Raw genomic sequence first — 15096 nt, 5'->3', positions numbered from 1 at the left:
ACATATCAGGACTTGATGAAGTTCTTGGAAAAATGAGCCTACTTAAGAAAAACTGTGTGGAAAAATATATACAATTCTATACAATCAAATTGTATTAGTAAATTGAAACTATCTTGCAGTATGTGTGAATTTAATAGCCCTACACAACACCAACTTGTAGTATATGTCCTTTTAGCACAGATTGCTAGGTGGCCAAATCTGTGAAAATGTAACAAAACAAATCTGTGATCACATGACACTTTAATAGCACCTGAACATACACCCCCCATACCACATTTCATGTTGTGGGAGCTGGCTCAATTCTAGTGAAGTTGAAATCACCTAGCAAATGTTCAGCAGTGTATCTACATAGTACACAGAGACACAAATGCATTATTGAACATCTCCTAGAGAATGCACACACAAACTATCTGCTACAATTATTCAGATAGAAGTACATTGATATTGGATATGAACATTGCAATGAGTTAGTATTGGTACTTACTTTTAAATTTCACTCAAAGAATTTGAAGGCTTAATAACTGTATGACTTTAGGACTAATTCCTATTGAGAATATGCTTCAGATTTAACCAGAAACACTGCAAACCTTAACCTAGAGTTACAGGAAAGCAAAAACAAAAAACACAGAACAGAAAACACTATGCAAATATCAAGTTTCTCAATTTATTTAAACAAATCAACTTAGAAATATCATTGCATTTAACAAACTCTTTTAAACACGTAAACATATTTGTTTTCCATGTTCCAGAAACAGGTAGAAACATCTGTTTAAATTTAGTCCTCATTATTATTGGTTAGGAAAACAAAAGAATGATACAATTAATAAGGCAGGTTTTCTGAAGCTAAGCCAGTATTTCTCCATTGCTATACACTGTGACAGAAATGCATACAAATTGTTACTGGATAGTGCCACAGGCCAGTACCGTATAGATGCATACCAACCTCACTCTTTAAAGCCTCACAAACAAGATACTGTTGATATTAGTTTCAGCAACAGCCTTAAACTTAAATTGGTGTTTATGTTCATGGTCCTTTTTTTTTTCTTTTTAAGCTTTTAAGTTTGGTAAAGGCTATTTACAGTTTACATGTTCACAGCATGAACTAGTATAAAATAAAAAAATAAAAATAATTAAACCTGCCAGTCTAAATGTATATATCACACTGTGTCCATCAATGGCAATCCTTCTAAATACCATTCTTTTCCTTTTTAAAAATCAAACGAGATTAGATCCCTCCCCCCACCCCACCCTGAAAAGACCTGAAGAAAAATAAAATAAAAACAAAACTACTTGCAGTGAAGAAATCTAAATGTACATCCTACAAGCTACAGCTTAAGGCAATAGAATTTCATTCCTGATACTGTATTAGTGACTCGGACTACAGATTAAAGCTGACATTAAAGACATCCTTCCTGTTTGTCAATCGGTTACATCACATATTGCACTCGATAAAATAGTTTCCTTCAACCAGTTTAAAAAAAAAAAAAAAAAAGGCAAAATGAAATGCTTACATTCTATAATAAGTCTTCTAAGAATGAAAACACAAAGGAAGTTACATAATCTGTAGCACAGCTCACTCACAGTATACTCAATTTTAGAAAAGGCCTTTATTTTACATATGGCTTGGCTTTTTCTATTGCAAAGAGGATACAAGAAAAGACTGACATTACAAGTACAGAACCAGTCAGAACTGTTAACATCTAAAATGTCAGGGCACAATGTAATAGTATGAAAAATACACTGAGGAAAACATTAAGCAATGTCTTGGTGTCATACACTGAAACCTCTCCCACATGAGACATAACAGGCAATCATTACAACTAGTCTGTTAAAGAATATTGGATACACATTTTTGCCCCCCTTTTGCAGTCTAGTTGAAGTACCTCACATTTGTTGTTGAATGACTGGATTATTTCACTGGAGACTAAGCATCACTGTATCACGTGCAATATGTGAAGTGTTAAAGAGAAGGGTAGGTAGCAACTCAAGGACTCTTCCTTGATATTCTTAATTTCACTGCAAATACTAGCCATAGATTTAAATTTACTATTTAGGTTAATTAACTTACATCTTTCAAAACTATTTTAGAATGAATCAAATGTTTTTAACCTTGTGCCCAACTGTATGTCAATGTTGTATGTTTATTCCTCTTCAAAATTCTCCACTCATTGCAGCATTGTTTACAGCGCATGGTGAGATTCAATTCACAAGCCCTGGACTGCTCTGAAGTACATGAGGCTGGTCAGGACCATAGCATTTCAATTTTGAATGTTAAAAAAAGTACAGTCAAAATTTGTATAAAATTCTGTACACTTTCAAATTATTGCATAAACATGAATTTCATCAAAATAATTTTGCATATTATTTATCTTCTTTCAAGTTCAAACTCATGTTTCTCGTCTTGCTTTCTTCTTCTTTTTGACTTGCTTTGGTGATTCCCAGTTCTCTTCTGATTTTTCTAAAAAGAAGCCAGGAGAAATATAAGATTCATAGCCATAATCCTTTATTACATTTTCATGCTCAGAATCAATTACTTGGTCGATTATTGTACCATATGTAAAACAGCAATATCTTTATAATGCCCGCCCCCCACCCCCCAAAGAAAAAGTTATACAAGAGACTGGAAATGGTTTAAACTCTGTTGATCAAACCACTTGGCTACAGAGAACACAATGTATTGGAAACTGGAGACATCTGGACATGAAGGCAGTGCAGCAGTATTGTCTGATCCATTAAAAAGCACGTTTACCCAAGAACCTGGAATTGCCATTCATACAGAACAAGAAAACATCTGTTATTAAAGACTGGGTTTTGAGCCATTTCCTCCATAAATTACAAAAACATAACTCATTTGCTTAACGACAATAAGCATGTGGAAGAAAAAGCATCCGTTGGGAGAAAAAGCTGCAATAAACCTCAGCCACAACAAAACCTATTTTTATACAAGAAAAAAATGCTTGTCTGACTTTAAACTAAGTGTTACATTACATTTTTAAAACTGGTCTAATTTTTAAATTGCCACCTTCACATAACAGTTCCATTGAGAAAGTGCTCAAGAAAATCTCACGTTGCGCTGTTGCTTCATATATGACACAAAAATCTATGAGAACTGGCAAGGTATGAAACTTACTCTGTGAAGGTGGAGGCATGCTGTTTTGTTTAGCAGTAGAAACTGGAGGCTCTGGATCCGATAGCCTCTGTGGCACTTGTGAAGGGGTCTTCTTGGAAACACTCTCCAGTACAGGACTAGCCAGCTCTTTTTGTGCAAGTTTCTTCACCTGGAGAACATCAAGGCACAAACATTTTCAATACTTCCTACAGCATCCCGACTTTATTGTTACTTTTATTTTGAAATGGTTGGGGGGGGGGGGGGGGTTATTATTTCTAGCTTCAAAGTCCATTCTATCAGTCTTATGCTTTCTTATTAAAAATACTACACTTAAAAGTAGTGCATTAACAAAACAAAAATTCCGTACTGTGATTCTGTCAGTATCAGGTTTTTAGAAGATTTGAAGTGAAGCACTGCATTTGTCCTGTTAACACAGGAAGCAAGCAGAACTGACCTCAACAGGTGCACTCACAGCAGTGCTCTGGACAGGCAGGATACTCTCCTTTTCAGGATGGGCTGACAGAGTCACCTCCTCAACCTCTGCCAAAGATTCTTTTTCTTGCTCTTCGGTTTCCTTACAAAAATAAATGCAAAATCAGAATCTCTGAATTGGCCAAATATGTTACACATACAATTAATTTAACAGTGTGTTTTTAACAATAAGCATAACACAAACTATAAAAAAATTAAAAAAACATTTACGGACTGATAAGTACAAATGGAGATTAAACTTATATTAATCTATAGACAGATGGACAGAGTGAAAGTATGTGAAATTGCATTTGGGCAATTTAGTACATTTTTGTAAAAGTACTCATGCCTTTTTATTTTAATTTTTGTATGGACTTCAGTTATTGATAAGAACCACTGCTTAGGGGAAGAAGCAGTTCCTGTCCCTGGATGTTTTGATTTTAATTGTTCTTAGTCGTCTTCCCTAAGGGAAGTCTGGTCCCGTCCCGTGTGCTGGCTGACCCAAGGGGAGGATGGACTCAGTGATGGCCGGGTAGAATTGGACCACCAAATTCTGCAGCAAGTTGAATTTCTTCAGTGCAAAAAAGGCCCAGCAGAGGATGTACTGGAGTTGATATATACCTCCCACTTGAGGTCCTGGGTGATTGTAATTCCCAGGAATTTGAATGACCCTACAGTGGTGACTGTTGAAACACTGATGTTGAGGGGAGACAGAAAGGGGGGACTTCTCCTGAAGTCAACTATCATCTCCAACCTCATCAGAGCATTTAGCTCTAGGTTGTTGTGCCAGGACACCAGCTGCTCAACCTCCTGTCTGTATGCTGACTCATTGCTGTTGTGTACAAGTCCAATCAGCATTGTGTCATCTGCAATCTTAAGGACCCCTGTGTGAAGCTCCTCAGAGGTGCTGTCATTGGTGTAGAGTGAATAGAAAAGGGATCCTATGTAAATTTAAAACTACAATCTGTCAAGTTTTATCTTAAAAAGAAAGGTACAGGATAGTGGTGCTGTGTGTATCATGCTACATTTCAGCTTGTAACAATTGTATATGCAAGCTAAAGAGCAAGACTGACAAGACAAGTATTTACTTGTGTGTTAGCCTCTTCGTCTTGTTTCTTCTTCTTCTTCTTCTTCTTTTTTGACTTTCCACTTCCAGGAGCAGCAGAGTCAGTTTTCTCTTTTTCATCATCAGATATCTAAAGTCAAAAACATAAAATGCCAATTAGGATGGAATGCCAAGTCTCCTAGGGAGGGTAACAACAGGGAACTTCAACTCTGGAAAGCACATACTTAAGCTTGTAGGAATGTTGACAAAAACAGAAAAAAGCAGTGTTACTATTAAAGGGGTTCTGCTGAGATATAACCGCAGAAGAGGTATACAGGGACTTGTCAAGGTCCCTGGTAGAAGCTTTAGAATATAAATCGAGCATTCATCATAACATGGTCTCCAATGGGTTGCCTTTGTTGCATGCTTGACAAATACATCACTTGTATGGTACAACGTGCAGTGGCCAAATATATAGTGGTCTGCAGTAGCCACAGATGTCACCACCCTCAACATACGGCTGGTCTGCTTCAGTATCTGTTCAAACTAGCGCATAGAACATTAGCATAGAAAAATGGTTTAATTCTGGAGAGTATTGTTCTAATTTATATTATGATAATGTTATCCACTCATTACAAAAATGTATGCTGTTAAAGAAATAGCCTGTAAAGATTTGGAAACATTCCTTTAAATGGTTGTGCAATGTAACTTAAGTAGCCAGTCTCAGCATACATAAGCCCATTTCACACTAGCACACCAACTCAGGTTACGACACTTTTTAGGAACCTAAGTAATGATATTCATTAGTGTGAAAGCACATACACAGGTAGAAAATGGGTTGACCCTGGTCAAGAGCAACCCACCTCAGGACAGCATTTCAATGGATAGAGTGAGATAAACTGTACTTCATCAGTGACTGTAAATCTCATCCGTATACTGAAATTGTAGTGTGAAACTAAAGTGCAATCCTAATTTGTTTCACATAATTTCATAATTTGGGAAGGGGTCAAGGAACCTAGTGTGAAAGTAGTTATAGGTGCATCACAGTGTATGTTACAATGACCAGCACATGTACTACTCAACAACTGACCTTCTTAACCTCCATCACAGGTTTCTCAAGATGAGTGGGAGCAGGGGCCTTTGGCTCCTCGTAATTCCCCCACAATTCAGAGGGAGCATTCCAGTCCGAGCTGGGGTCCAATGTGGAAAGGCCATCTGAAAACAATCCACATGGCACTTCAGCTAAAACTCTGATTCTACAGGTTTACAAACATCTCAATGTATTACTTCTACAGACAGGGATAGATTAATTTATGACTTCCAATGGTCTGATCCAATAATTTTTGTCCATTTTTGTGCCTCATCTGACATGTGGGACTATAAAGATGAAAGCCTTCTTGGCTTCCTCTAACTACTTTGGAAGCCAGTAACACAAACATGTTTGATTCAAATACACAGTTACACTACCATGTTATGAAAATGTAAGTATTCTGAAAAAGCAATTCACAAAGCACCTTGCACTATTTGGATGAACCAAGTCAGGGACAGTGTGGCATTTTGACTGAAATAATCTGAGCTATCACCATTTAAATGAGAAAGGTACAACACAAATTAAAATATATTAAGATATTTAAATTGAAAGGTATTAATAAACTACACACATCTACTACAATAAAACAAAATAAAAACATCAGTATTTCTCTTACTTATTCCAGACCACACATCATCAGCCTTTATTTGGCTACTATCCCACTGCAGGTCAGCATTAGTCTGGGATCCTGGTTCCTCACCTACAAAATAAGTTACATCTGGCTTGATCACAAAATAAATAGTTCTGATTAATCACTGTTCCTACACACAAACTATACCAGAGGTAAAATATCTGAATATTCTTTATAAAACAAAACAAAACACAAAATGTACACATCCATAAACCACTTAAGACAAAGTGCAAAATGCCAGTGAATGGCTCCATCTACTTGTCCAGTACAGGAACTACATTAAGGGCTACTAAAATTGAACTACAGGAAAAAGCTTAAAAAGGGGGCTAATTTTTAAGTTCACTTAGTACAAGTATAATGATACTCTAAAGTCAAGCATCTAGAGAGCTTAACTAGAACTTAAATAAAAGTGCACACAAGGAAGCAGGTCAATGAAATGGTTGGATTACAGTGACCTGAGGTAGAACAAAAGCAGTTGGTACCAAGGAACAGGACTGGGAAACAAGACTGGGAATTAAGAGAGCTTGCATAATACCCATTATTTTTTCCCTGGTATGTTCCTGTAAGAAAAAGATACCCAAGGAGACTAGTGGGCAGGATGATGCATAGATTCACTAAAGCCCAGTTCATCACTAGCAAAACATTCTTTCTGAAGACTGTTTGTTCAACTATATAGACAAGAATGGGTCTTCGGAATAGATCCGATATTAAAGTTACTTAGCAGACACCTAACAAAACATTCAGAATTGAAAGAGGTTTAATACCAGTTACAGTGGAGGTTAATCCAAGAGTGGATATGGAAGCTGGATTCAGGTCTGCCTTCCTTATTCTTCCTTCTACTGGCCTCCATGAACCTGAAACAATGCATACCAAGTCACTGATATGGTTTAGTCACCTGTATATATGTTGCTGAACACAATAGCTCACACAACACAAAACAAGTTGACATGATTCTGCTTCCACTACTTTTCAGACATATCCAAAGAAATCACATGTTCTTGAGCAATGTTTTTGATGTTTATATTTTCCTCATGGATTACGAACATGATTGATTGATGTATGCATGTGTGTTTTAGTTTTTTTTTCTCTATATTATACACAAAGTTCAATCAACTATGATTTAAATGTGTGTTTCAATGTCAACTTAACAGGGAAATTAGAAGCAATTGAGCTGCATGGTGGTCTCAGAACTAAAATGATTTGAGATCATTAGGAAAATTATTGCAGTTGAAGATTAAGTTGAAGAAATTGGCTATGTGCTGCCATCAAGTCTAGTGTCAAACTTCAGAAAGATCCTGGGGAGACCCCTGAAAGGTACTTTAAAGTTTCACTGGAATACTAAACCCACATTTAGAAAATTATTTTCTTAAAGGCCCTCTAGTCTTGTCTGAACAATAAGACTATGTTACCTTCAGTTTCCAGACCCCATGCAGTGCAGTTCTCTCTGTCCACACTGGAAACTGGGATCTTCATAACCTTGTTGTTCCATCCTCCACCATTCACTGTGGCCGTTTCATTCCAGCTGGCTGACACTGAGGTAAAGAACACAAAGCTAAATCAGATCTTTCACTGGACTGGTTACACACACACACTACTCAGTGGATTATAAGCTTATAAATTAAGCTACTAAGATTAATACCTTAGTTTACAGGAGAAGTATAACCAAAACAGTCAAGACAAGCATGCATTAGGACTTACATTCTAACAATGATTGGTGTACCACTGGGTAGAGATATCTGAACCAGTTATTTAACTGGACCTGGCGAGAGTGCTAAAGAGATTTATTGTCACTTAAATTTATAAATAATATTCTTTGAGGGTATCATTATTACATTCGCTAACAAAACATAGTTCAATCAGCACGTTTGATAAACAAGAATCATTAAGATTTTTTCAAAATAAATGAGTTTCTATTACGTGATATGGACCGTTAAATGTTCTCATAGCTGGCCCAATAAATAGGGAAGGAAATGTCCCGACATTTTATATATATGTTTGGATTTTAAATTCATGGTGGACTGTTAAAAGTCTGTTGTCATATGTACATGTACAGAAACAATTTCCCTAAGAAAACAAAAAGTCAGATCCCTTACCATGGGATATTATGGCATCTCCTTTCCCAGTCTTCACACGAAGAGGTTCTGGCAATAAAATAAATTTAGTTAATTTCATGAGTGAAATTGTTTCTTGCTCATATCAATATAACAAAACAAAAAAACCTCAGTGCTCACTCAGAAGGTACGGAAAACAAGGATTATAACCATTGCTTATGACCGAATATAATCATTCTTGTGGTAAATTGTATTTATTTTGCTAGTATTTAAAACAAATTAAAATCATATGTTCATTAAGAATCATAAAAAAGTGCATAAAAAATGTTTTTGATCTGTTAAAGTAAGGAGAAATACAATTGTTCAAGTTAAAAACTGGTGTACATTTACTCACATTTCAAAACAAAAAGATTATAAAAGATGAATGTATGAACCTTTATTTGTATTGTATAATCCTTGTTAAATGTGCCTCAAAACTTTTTGGGTTTTTTTGTACAGCAAATATATTTTAAATATATATTAAAAGAGGTAAGAGTTGTTACAATCTGGAACCAACTCCCCAGCGATGTGGCTGAAGCTGAAAACTTGGGAAAAGGAACCCTCAGAAGAACAGGATTTTCCTTTAAGAATGAAGATCATGGAAGTACATGAAAAATGAGGGAAACGTGTTTACCATGGTAGAAATAGAAACAAAGCTGGTTACAGTTGCCACACATACTTTCCTTTTTTTAAATAAAAAAAAATCCTAAATTGTTATACCCCACGGGGTGTTGTACAGAAGGGGTGCTATCCATTGAATAAGCACTTCCCTCTTCTCCTGTTCTCTGCCCTAGCTGGCAGGGGGCAAAAAAAAAAAAAAAAAAAAAAAAAAAAAAAACTCACATCACCTGGAATTCATTGCATTCACTCTATATAAGGAGACACCCTTGGTAATTCTTTGCACAGTAACCTGAGGGGAAGTGCAGGAGCGCTTCAGTGCAACCGAGAGAGAAGGACGGAGTGGCTTAATGACCCTGCTTGTGCAAGAACTCACCGTACGATTACCCACCATGGAGTGGACAAAGACCCCCCCCATTTAAAAAAAAAAAAAAGACTACAAGACTGCCTACCAGACTGGAATGTCAGGAAACTCAGTAGTGGCCCAACTACAGATACGGATTAGACAGAACCCTTAACCTGGGCGAGCAGTTTGTTTTGTGTGGCCAGCATTTATAAACTAGTCTGCAACTTTCCCCTTGATCCCTGGATTAACACGCCAACCCCCCATACATTGTCACAACTGTTAAATCAGTAGTAAATGTATGCTTATATACCTTTATAAAGCAGCTTAAATGTGATAAGATAAATCAAAAGGTTACACCACCTGTCTGGAACTGGAACCTGAACCTGAACTGGAATCTTAACACATTTCTCTGTAAAATCTGTTAATAATAATAAAAAAAAAATGAACTCCTAAAAGTATATAATTGTGCATTTTAATAAACTATGTATTACATTAAACCAATCAATTATTAATAGTTTCAGTTGAGTTGTGTGAATACTTACCAAAGCAAATGCATCGAAGGCCAATTCCCCTTAGTGCACCTATCCTATACTGCGTTGGTGGAAACCAGCCTACACCCAGTTAATCAGGGAATCCGAATTTGTTTGTGTCAACTCTCATTACACAGAAATCAGAGTAATGGGATGACCATTACCATTTTAAATGAAATAAAAATAATGAATAAATAAAAAAACAGCTCTTTGTGTCATATTTTAAACATTTTCTAGTTTACCATCAGTGCAGAGTGGCAATACAGAAGTGAGTTACTTACAAAGGCCCCTGTGGATCTGTGGAGATAAACATGTTCCTAGAGTGAAGAGCTGGCATGAGACAGCAACCTAACAGTCACACAGGTGGATTTATTTATAGAGCTCCTGTACAACCTGTGGGACCATGAACTGCTCTGCTCCTCTCTCCACCCGAGAGCTATACATGTTCCTAGGATATCAGTGGGGCCTCCTTTAATTTGCAAGATTAACAATCTAGACAGATAAACACATTTGGATGTAACACACAACAATTTAGAAAATGGTGTTTTTATCATAACCTGTCTGACAAGAAAAAAAAAGGACTGACAGATTTCACATCTGATATTTTGGTTTATTTGTTTTATATACAAAGCAGGATTCCTGACTGGAATATTTTGCTACCTTGCTCAGGTGACTGGTGACAAGCACCTGCTGCCACATACAGGGATCACATTTGGTGCCCAACAGGATGGGCAGTTTGGGTGTTTGACATGGAAGACAAGCTGGGTTCTCAGATGTCCAAAACAAAAGGCTCCATTTTCATGATGATTATAAACCATATGGACTATAGAGAAACAGTCAAACTTATTTATTTTTTAAAGCAAAAAAAGTCTTTCCACTGTAAAATACAAAAGCAGATTTAAAAAAAAATATATATATATTATACAGTTTTTTGGAGAGGGTTTCTATTGCAAATCGCATGTTGTGAACTGTTAGTCTGCTGATTTTGTAATCACAAATAAAATATCAATATTGGAAAGAAATGCACATGTTCATCACCAATATGCATCTTACCTTTGCTCTTCTTCACGCTGACTGGAACCACAGTTATTGCCGTGGGGAGCTCCATGGGCACGCTAGCTGGAGATTCGGCTCCAGGGCTGCTCGAGTCCTCATTCAACACCTTGTCTCTCCTGCGCTGCTGCCTCTTCTCACGGTTACTGATCTTAGTCTCCCATGCTCCTGACCAGGACCACGGTTCAGAATTAACAAGTTGTCAAGCCATTCAAAAGCACCTACAGTAGAGTTGTCGTGCATTTTTTTTCTGTATTGCAACAAATACAAATACCATTAAAGGTCAACTCAATAGTATTTCTTGATAAGAAATCTTAACAATATTAAGATTATATTGTTTTTGTTTGGTTTATTGAGCTCTGCTTGTAACAAATGTTTTACATGTCAGGTTTGACCAGCTTTCTGATCAAATACAGAGCAGAGCATAAGTCGCCCCCTTGAAACATCACTTCTTTCACCCTCCCTCTCCATGTGCACAGTATAGAAGATAGTGTGTGATCTATTTCTGAATTCAAAAAATTCTATCCTTTCTATTTTTATTGTTTCAAGAATGCTCAGGTCTGCACTGTGCAAGTAAAAGAGCTCCAGAACCCAATAAAGCAAACAAACACAAAATAATACCAATTTGTACTTTTGTTAACTTTTTTCATACTATTCAGTTGCCCTTTAATTTTCCCAAATGATGCTCAGACAAATTAATGAATTGCACAGCTGGAAAGCACCAAAAGAAACCTGACTTGACAAAATCTACTGTAAACTCATAGCTGGGTTGAAAATGATTTGTACCTCCTATTACAAACTATATATGAAGATCTCCCACCTTCATCATGCTCTTTTCCATTTGCCGAGGTGTTAAGTTGGGTTTCTTTCAATTCAGCTTTCAGCTTCTTTTTGTTTTTCTTTGTCTGAAGAAGAACAAAACCATGACATATTGGTTTACCACCGATTCTGTTTTTCCATATCTATAATCTGTATGTATTTGTAATGTATTTGTCAAAATACAAATGTAAACAAATCCTCTATCAGAAGTTATGCAACGAATATGTTTTGGTTTAAACAGGTTTGGACATTTAACCTATAGAGTTAGTGTGCAACAAAGATTGTCTTTAACATGCAAAGAAACTACTTGTATTTGTGAAATATTGTTCACTCAGATGGCATCAGTCTGAGTCACCAGCTGACCATGATGAACAAGCTAACAATACATTTTGTCATATTTGGTAATACACAAACTCCTTCATCAGCATCCCTACCTGAAGCAATGCAATAAGCAATAGATATACGCACCATTTCAAAACAAGCAAACTGTCTTTTTAATCAATTAATGAAAAGCACAGAAGGATTTATGAGAACCATTTACTACACTGTGTAGTGGCCACCCATTCGGATACAGCAAATGAGGGACACTTCAGGCTCTGCCTGAGAAAAAGGCCAAGAGTTGCTGCATCTGCATGTTCCAATCGCAACCCGATACGGCCAGCTGGCATGACCAAATCAGTGTCCTTTCACTGATATCAGGTGCAAGTTGTGCAGTCACGTTGAAATGAACAACCTTTACACAGCAGCTATCATCTAAAATATGAGCAAAATCTGTTCAAGTTATTACTTTTACTTGCTCACACCTTTATACATGGCAACATGCTGAAAAACAAAGAAAAAAAAAAAGGAAAAAGTGACATATTTTCTTTGTCACTGCAATGTCAAGAGAGAGGCATGTTAAGCATTGCTTCACCAAGGTCTGAAGGACAAAATGCAATGTATACGAAGTGGAGATATTAGCATGCGTTGTGCTTAAGTGAATACGCAAGGCCTCTCATATTTTAATCCAAACAAACCTTTTCAGTCTTAATGTCTGGTGCCTGTTTTAGGAGTTCTTCAATGGTGGCTTTAACATCTTCCTCTGGTAGCTCAACAACTGTGCGCCCATTTGGCTGAGATTTCTGCAGGGAAAGGAAATTAACCATGAAAAAGACAAGTGCAGGATGGATTACGTGAAAATAGCATCATTATTAAAAAAAAAAAGTTTTTATCTGGAACAATGTATAACTAAATATACTAAAAGCACAACATAAGTGAAAGGAGAAACTGATATGCAAAAATACCAACGTCTTCCTTATCATTAAAATAACCAGTGCAGCTTCTGTATTATAAAACTCTTTTGGTTTCTTATTTATCTTCAGAATTTATAAATGTGGTAAAGTATTGTGCATACCTACAGCTGCCTTACAACACACTAAACGACATTAACAGATTCAAACAACTTGAGTAGGTTAACTAGGCCTCTATGTGTAGCTTGAGTAAAAATCTAAAGGTTAATTATACATACAAACTAGTTTCGTGTTGAGGTCAACTTTCGTTTTGCGACTCGAAAAGGAATGGTTACGTGAATTTTCATGAGGGCACTGACCATTTTTGTACTTCATGCGTGCATCTACAATACATTATGCCAACTGTACGAGCATGGCTTTCTATGACAGTAAATATAGCAGTTTTAAAATCATTTTTAAAAAAAGAATGCAAATGTATACAAATATGCATTACAGCGTATCTAGAACAATCCCATTTTATACATTTATTATAATTTATATAATTTATTCTTCTAACTGCTGTTTCGAGAGTTTGCATAGAAGTCGCAGCTATTTAAACAAATTCCCTCATTGTGCCTGCTGCAATAAAACCATGCAAAACGAGTCTATTTAATTTCCTAATAACCGTGAAGTCGTCTGACCCTATCCCATTGCTCATTCAAAACATGTAAACTAAATGTAGCTCAATTAAAACAGGTTACTAATATAACCTTAAATACCACTTTGTAATACAACAATATACTGCGCAATTCAAGTTTGAAGCCTATTTGAAGCCTTACCCGTTGATTATATTCATTAAAGAAAAACTTTAAATGCATATTCCACGAGTACAATACGTAATGCCTGCTAAATCGAAAGAAGCGAGTAAGTTGTCAGGCTCTTTACCTTTTCAACAGGTTTCTTTTTGTTCTTCTTCTTCTGTTCCTCAGCTTTAACAATCTTGGGCACCAACGCCTTTGTGCTTTGACTGCTTTGCTCGATTTCTCTGGCCCCTCGCTTCCTCCCACCGAACAGCCCGACACAGGCCGCGGCCCAGAACACCACGATCACCAGAACCCCGAGGAACGCCGTCAGAAGGAGAACCCATGACGGATAGCGCTCCGGCTTCAGCCCCAGGTCCACCCCGAGCTCGGAGTTCAGTAGGCCCTGGCACAAAGACAGTAGCTCCCTCAGACGACTCGAGATCAACTCGGCCTGCTGAATCGCTACGTCCTGCCAGCTCGCTGCCATCTTTACACTGAAACTGACAGAGGGGAGAGAGACCAGCAGGGGGAGGGGTTCAATTTGACAGCATCCTCCTCGTCAAGAGAATAAATATTTCACAAAGACCGTACGTTACTGTGTAGCTATCAGATTTTAAGTGATTAATTGCCGCCAATGTAACATATATTTTGCTCTTATTTTTGTTAATTGTAAAGATTTTCTTGTGAATCTCAATGTAAGATTAAATTAAAGTTGCTCTACGTCTCCGTCCAAGAACTAGGATTGCTAATCGAGAGCCCCAGTACAGCAAGCTCCTTGCCCAGACTCCTGTCTGAGACGATTAGTGCAACGTCATCAATAAAATGGAAGAGATGTGATTTAAGGGAATCCTGGGAAGGTTAGATGTGGCTAAGCTCTCTTAGGAAGGGGGTTGTACTCTCTCAACTCAGAAAAGCAATAGATGATCAGTTAACAATACCGCGGAGTTGAATGAAAGCGATAAACAAGAACTGAAAATAATTAATAATATATATTATTTTCAATTCTTGTTTATATGTATATATAGGGCTGTCAGTCGATTAAATAATTATTATTAAAATAATGGTCTTTGGTGTAATGGTCTTTAAGTGGTTGTGCTACACAGTAATACTTTAATAAATACATGGCATTGCTATTACAGTAGCCTATAACAATGCTTAATGCAATGGTAACAAAAATACAATAGAAATGCATATTATTAAAAAAATATAAAACAGTACATCATTGAGTGAGAGTTTATCGACAATTCGTGTCAGGGTGGCCGCACAGATTATTTATCACCCGC

The 15096-nt window shown here is 36.8% G+C and overlaps 1 protein-coding gene across 1 annotated transcript; it reads right to left on the bottom strand.

The window, feature by feature from the left end:
* Window positions 1-650: 650 nt before the first annotated feature.
* On the bottom strand, window positions 651-14609 carry mtdha (metadherin a). The gene is made up of 13 exons (XM_066690437.1): window positions 13956-14609; window positions 12819-12923; window positions 11804-11888; window positions 10984-11151; window positions 8440-8487; window positions 7756-7878; window positions 7111-7200; window positions 6332-6415; window positions 5716-5840; window positions 4669-4776; window positions 3564-3683; window positions 3131-3278; window positions 651-2458 (listed from the first exon to the last, which is right to left on the bottom strand). The coding sequence occupies exons 1-13, from the start codon at window positions 14298-14300 to the stop codon at window positions 2388-2390; spliced, it is 1620 nt and encodes a 539-aa protein (XP_066546534.1). The 5' UTR covers window positions 14301-14609; the 3' UTR covers window positions 651-2387.
* Between the last annotated feature and the right edge of the window lie 487 nt (window positions 14610-15096).

Source organism: Amia ocellicauda, chromosome 18, assembly GCF_036373705.1.
Source record: "Amia ocellicauda isolate fAmiCal2 chromosome 18, fAmiCal2.hap1, whole genome shotgun sequence".
Lineage (NCBI taxonomy): Eukaryota > Metazoa > Chordata > Actinopteri > Amiiformes > Amiidae > Amia > Amia ocellicauda.
The sequence above is the reverse complement of the archived record's forward strand: the minus strand, read 5'-3'. Positions and strand labels throughout refer to the sequence as shown.

Bases quoted from the DNA above. Each gene is read 5' to 3' on its own strand.
- mtdha (XM_066690437.1), bottom strand. From the start codon at position 14,300: ATGGCAGCGAGCTGGCAGGACGTAGCGATTCAGCAGGCCGAGTTGATC. The intron at 8,488-10,983 runs GTAAGATGCATA...TTTTATTGCCAG, and splicing joins CAGCGTGAAGAAGAGCAAAG to AACCTCTTCGTGTGAAGACT. The intron at 7,201-7,755 runs GTAACATAGTCT...GCATTGTTTCAG, and splicing joins ATGGGGTCTGGAAACTGAAG to GTTCATGGAGGCCAGTAGAA.